This window comes from Myotis brandtii, unplaced genomic scaffold (assembly GCF_000412655.1).
Source record: "Myotis brandtii unplaced genomic scaffold, ASM41265v1 scaffold1029, whole genome shotgun sequence".
Taxonomy (NCBI): domain Eukaryota; kingdom Metazoa; phylum Chordata; class Mammalia; order Chiroptera; family Vespertilionidae; genus Myotis; species Myotis brandtii.
In genome coordinates this window covers 131,171-136,534 of record NW_005353453.1, presented here as the reverse complement: position 1 = coordinate 136,534, position 5,364 = coordinate 131,171, and the positions used below count along the sequence as shown (strand labels likewise).

The window sequence follows — 5,364 nt, the reverse complement described above, 5'->3', positions numbered from 1 at the left end:
ATGTCATTGGCCCTGACCGGTTTGGCTCAGTGGATAGAGCGTCGTCCTGCGGACTCAAGGGTCCCAGGTTCAATTCTAGTCAAGGGCATGTACCTTGGTTGTGAGCACATCCCAAGTGGGGAGTGTGCAGGAGGCAGTTGATTGATTTATGTTTCTCTCTCATCTATGTTTCTAACTCTCTTTCCCTCTCCCTTCTCTGTAAAAAAAAAAAAAAGATGTCATTGATGCAAAACTAGTCCCCTGGATTAGGCCGTTTGGATGGTTGGCCTTGGCACTGAGTCCACACCAGTCCCAGTCAAACCAGGCCTGTCCGCACAGGTGGAAGTCTGGTCCCTTCTCAGCCTCTTTCTCTAGCTGCTGCTGCATGAAAATGAGCAGCCCTACGTCCTGCAGAGCTGGAGACCTCCAACTCTGAGTCTGGCGTGTCACACAGACCCAAATTCCCTGGGAGCTATCCGATCACAAAAGCAAAGATAACCAAAGCTCAGAAACAATGCAACTGCCGCCAGAGCTTACAATCTAGATCAGAAATAAAAGTTACTTCCTTAAACAATATCAACCACAGCCATCTTTTGCTTTACAGTGGCTTAAACAAAACCTAGGAGATTTCTACCTTATTTTGTATCTCCTAATTACTTTCTTATTTTCACAATTGTAGGCATTATGGCACATGGCCCTCTGCAAGACCTGGACAGGAGGTTCCCTTCAAATGTCTTAGCATTCCTTGAAAACAAGGAAAAATTTCAAGCTCCTAGAAAACATACTTGAGGTTGTCACAACTAACCCCTCTTTGGAGTGATCTCTGTGTCTCAAGGTATCCAGCTTCAAATGAGAACTAGAGAGACTACAGTGTTTCCTGGGAAATTATGGGCACCAATGAAAATTTGGCAAAAACTGCTGAGCCAATTTCTGCACCGTAGTCTTCCCCCAAGGGCAAAAATGTTTGAAACCCCAAATAAGTTTTTCACAGCATCATGCTTGGAGAACCCATATCTCCTCATAAACTAACCCACAGAGTCAACTGAACACCAACATTAAAGAATTCTTACAGAAAAGCCTCCATTATTTTGCAATAAAAGAGCCACGGAGGCTGGGAGATCTTTCATTGGTTACTTAAGCAATCAATAAATTCATCAATGGCATCTAGGGAAAGTTTGTCTGTGAAAATGGCAGGTCTTCTGCAAGATTATGTTTACTGGGGCCAACAGTAATCAGTCCTATGTGGCAACTCACAACAGAGAAACAAGAAAGACTAAGGCCCCAGGTATTCCTCATTTTCAACAACTTAGACAACAGAGTTAGCTTCCCTGGGCCCATGAGGACAGTGATTAATGCCATCTGTAGGGGCCTTTTATAAGTGGTTCAGGTGAAATACCTTCAGCAACAGAAATATGCAATGACATAGACCTGGCAAGACAGCACTGTATGTTAAAAAGTCCAACATAGATACATATGGCTACAACATACAAACAAGAAAACAGAACAGTAAAAATAGTTGTGGGTATATTATATAATGTAGGTGATTGAATGTATGAGATAAAATTCAGAGTAATGAGACTTCATATATTTTCTTATACATTTGTTAAATCCTAAGTAAGAAACTACATTTTCAACACATCTAAGAAATTTTTCACATTCGGGCTCTTTTGTGCAGAGCAAATGTACAAATTAGGCAGAGAGATATCTCCCATTAATTACACTCATAAGGACTTTCTCTTGTGTGAACTCTCTGATGACAATGAGGGTGAGAGTCAGTTGTAAAAGACTGTCACATTCACTGCGTTTATAAGCAATTTCTCCTGTATGAACTCTCTGATGACGGTTAAGTTGAAACTTAGCGGTAAAAGATTTCCCACATTCACTGCATTTATAAGGCTTTTCTCCTCTGTGAACTCTCTGATGACAATGAGGGTGAGAGTCAGTTGTAAAAGACTGTCACATTCACTGCGTTTATAAGCAATTTCTCCTGTATGAACTCTCTGATGACGGTTAAGTTGAAACTTAGCGGTAAAAGATTTCCCACATTCACTGCATTTATAAGGCTTTTCTCCTCTGTGAACTCTCTGATGACAATGAGGGTGAGAGTCAGTTGTAAAAGACTGTCACATTCACTGCGTTTATAAGCAATTTCTCCTGTATGAACTCTCTGATGACGGTTAAGTTGAAACTTAGCGGTAAAAGATTTCCCACATTCACTGCATTTATAAGGCTTTTCTCCTCTGTGAACTCTCTGATGACAATGAGGGTGAGAGTCAGTTGTAAAAGACTGTCACATTCACTGCGTTTATAAGCAATTTCTCCTGTATGAACTCTCTGATGACGGTTAAGTTGAAACTTAGCGGTAAAAGATTTCCCACATTCACTGCATTTATAAGGCTTTTCTCCTCTGTGAACTCTCTGATGACAATGAGGGTGAGAGTCAGTTGTAAAAGACTGTCACATTCACTGCGTTTATAAGCAATTTCTCCTGTATGAACTCTCTGATGACGATGAAGTATACTGCTGGTGATAAAAGACTTCCCACATTCACTGCCTTTAAAAGGCTTTTCTCCTGTATGAACTCTCTGATGAATACAAAGGACAGTATTACTGGTATAAGATTTCCCACATTCAGTGCATTTATAAGGCTTTTCTCCTCTGTGAACTCTCTGATGAAGGTGAAGGTAAAACTTAGTGGTAAAAGATTTCCCACATTCATGGCATTTATACGGCTTTTCTCCTGTATGAACTATCTGATGACGACCAAGTTTACTGCTGGTGATAAAAGATTTCCCACATTCACTGCAGTGATAAGGTCTCTCTCCAGTGTGCACTCTCTGATGACGAGAAAGTTTAGTGCTATTGGTGTAAGCTTTCCCACATTCACTACATATATAAGGCTTTTCTCCAGTGTGAATGTTCTGATGACAATGAAGGTTACTGCTCCTGGTAAAAGCTTTTCCCCGCTCATTGTACTCATAAGGCCTTTCTGCTGTGAGAACTCTCTGATCATAATGGAGGACACTGCTATTGGTAAAAGATTTTCCACAATCACTACGCTCATAAGGCCTTTCATTAGTGTGCAAAGCTTCATGATCACCTAGGCTGCTACTACTGCTAAAAGCTTTCCCATATTCACTGCACTGATTAGGCCTTTCTGCACTGTGACTTCGCTGTAGATAATACAAGCTAGAAAATTTGGTAACATATTCCCCACATTCAGAGCACACAAAACATCGACTTCCAACATTGACATCTTTTTCCTGAATAAACGTGTGGGTGCAGGTAATGTTTTTCTTACATTCTTTTCTGGTGTAATAATTTTTTGTCCTTTGAAATGTCATCCCCTGTGTCAAAATAGCATTTCGACTGTCCCTGGTCTGAGTAGCCTTTAGGTGGAGATGTCCTGATTCAGTACGGACACCCTGCCCAACCTCCCCGCATGTAAAACGATTCTGGGACACATTGAAATTGCAGCTGTTTGCAAGGGAAATGCTGTCCACACCTCTAATGAAAGTCTTCTCTCTCACATGTTGCTGGTGAAATTTTACAGTGAAATAACACCGTTTCGCATATGCCCCACACCTCAACAGTATCAGTATCTGTCCGTGGTGTGTTCCCTGCAGCTCCATCACAGGAAAATGTTTCCCAAGACTAGCCCACAACTCTCACAGGAGTGGCTCTTCTGGGAAGACAAGGCTAACTTAAGATTCCTTGCCCGTGACACTCTTACAGAAACATTCTTTCAGTCGCTGCCTCCACATTCTCTGCTCCACAGCAGTAACCTGAACAAAAGGAAACACTGGTGAGGTACATGTTGATCCTATGAAAACATAATATCTTCACCACAAATGTTTATATTTCATGACTAGACCTGATGTCATATAAGGATTTTAAGGACCAGTGAGGTAAACTCTGAGGGAAATGCTGTTATACATATCGTGGCCCCAAAAGTCAGTCAATGATGAAAAGCAAACCAAGAGAGGGACAGAAGCACAGGATGGGACACAAAGAAGACAGGAAGACTCTCCTCATTGTTCCTGCACAAACGGCATCCTTTAGGACCTTACATGCTGGCCATGTGAGTCTGTGTATAATTTAAAGCACCAGAACTGAGAAGGGTACCCACATAACATCTGGCTGTGAAAAGCAGCAGGGTTGCTGTCTGCCAGGGAGAGATGGCTGGAAATGCAGGCATGCTCTTAAAGGGCCAATGCACAAAATTCCCTGTGTAGCTACCCACCTTGTGCTCCAGCAGAGGGAGGGCAGAATGGACTGGAGCTGTGTGAGCAGAAACCAGGATCTGGGCTCTGGGGTTAGAGCTCAGAAGTTTCCTGTGCTGTGTCGTTCCTTCACACTGCGGAGGTCATCTTCCTCACACAGATATTTGTTATACAGGTGGCCTTGTTTGTGGGGAAGAGAGTAGATCCCCTCTATTGGAAAACACCTTGCCCCACAGTGTGGGGTGGCTAAGGCCCATTAAGAGACTGAGAATAACAATAAGCCTCCAGACAGAAGCAATTGCCCACCCTGTTGAGAAAAACTCTTGCCACACCTGTGGATGATTGCCTGGGGGCAATCCAAGATAGAATCCTATCAGTCTGTAGGCAGAGATGGTCTCTGGAGTCTGTGAGTCATTGCCTGATCTAATTAGTCAGAAACAGCATCTGACACTGGCCTGCATTAGAGATTGAGAGGCTAACTCTACCTAATACAAAGTCACAAAGCCAAACAGAAAGAAGAAAACCCAAGTGAAGGAACAAGAAAATTCTCCAGGAGAAGAGATAAATGAAATGGAGATAAGAAATTTATCTCATATAGAGTTCAGAATAATGATGGTAAAGATGCTCAATACCATGAGAAAAGATATAGTAACTATGAAAACAGAAATAAAGAATGACATAACACAAATAAAGAACACATTGGCCCTAGCTGGTTTGGCTCAGTGGATAGAGCATCGGCCTTTGAACTGAAGGGTCCCAGGTTTGATTCTGGTCAAGGTCATGTACATTGGTTGCGGGCACGTCCGCAGTGGGGGGTGTGCAGGAGGCAGCTGATTGATGTTTCCCTCTCGTGGATGTTTCAAACTCTCTATCCCTCTCCCTTCCCCTCTGTAAAACAATCAATAAAATACATTTAAAAATCAATAAATAATGTCATGTTTCTTCTGTGATGCAAAAATTATTCTTCCCCTTAAATCTCATTTGAGCCATTGCACGTGATAAGTGATGCAAATCTGCAAGGAAAAACAATCAGAAAGGACATATGCACACCTATGTTCATAGCAGCACAATTCACCGTAGCTAAGATTTGGAAACCGCCTAAGTGCCCATCAATAGATGAGTGGATTAAAAAACTGTGGTACATCTACACAATGGAATTCTA

At 42.1% G+C, this 5,364-nt stretch overlaps 1 protein-coding gene across 1 annotated transcript; it reads right to left on the bottom strand.

Annotated features, from left to right (window-relative positions):
* Window positions 1-1,392: 1,392 nt before the first annotated feature.
* LOC106725355 (zinc finger protein 154-like) lies at window positions 1,393-3,611 on the bottom strand. Its single transcript, XM_014536172.1, has 5 exons — window positions 2,956-3,611; window positions 2,310-2,865; window positions 2,143-2,226; window positions 1,976-2,059; window positions 1,393-1,892 (listed from the first exon to the last, which is right to left on the bottom strand). The coding sequence occupies exons 1-5, from the start codon at window positions 3,609-3,611 to the stop codon at window positions 1,752-1,754; spliced, it is 1,521 nt and encodes a 506-aa protein (XP_014391658.1). The 3' UTR covers window positions 1,393-1,751.
* Window positions 3,612-5,364: the final 1,753 nt, after the last annotated feature.

Bases quoted from the DNA above. Each gene is read 5' to 3' on its own strand.
- LOC106725355 (XM_014536172.1), bottom strand. From the start codon at position 3,611: ATGGAGCTGCAGGGAACACACCACGGACAGATACTGATACTGTTGAGG. The intron at 2,866-2,955 runs GTACAATGAGCG...TTATATATGTAG, and splicing joins ACAGCAGAAAGGCCTTATGA to TGAATGTGGGAAAGCTTACA. The intron at 2,060-2,142 runs TTCATACAGGAG...GTCATCAGAGAG, and splicing joins ACTTAACCGTCATCAGAGAG to TTCACAGAGGAGAAAAGCCT.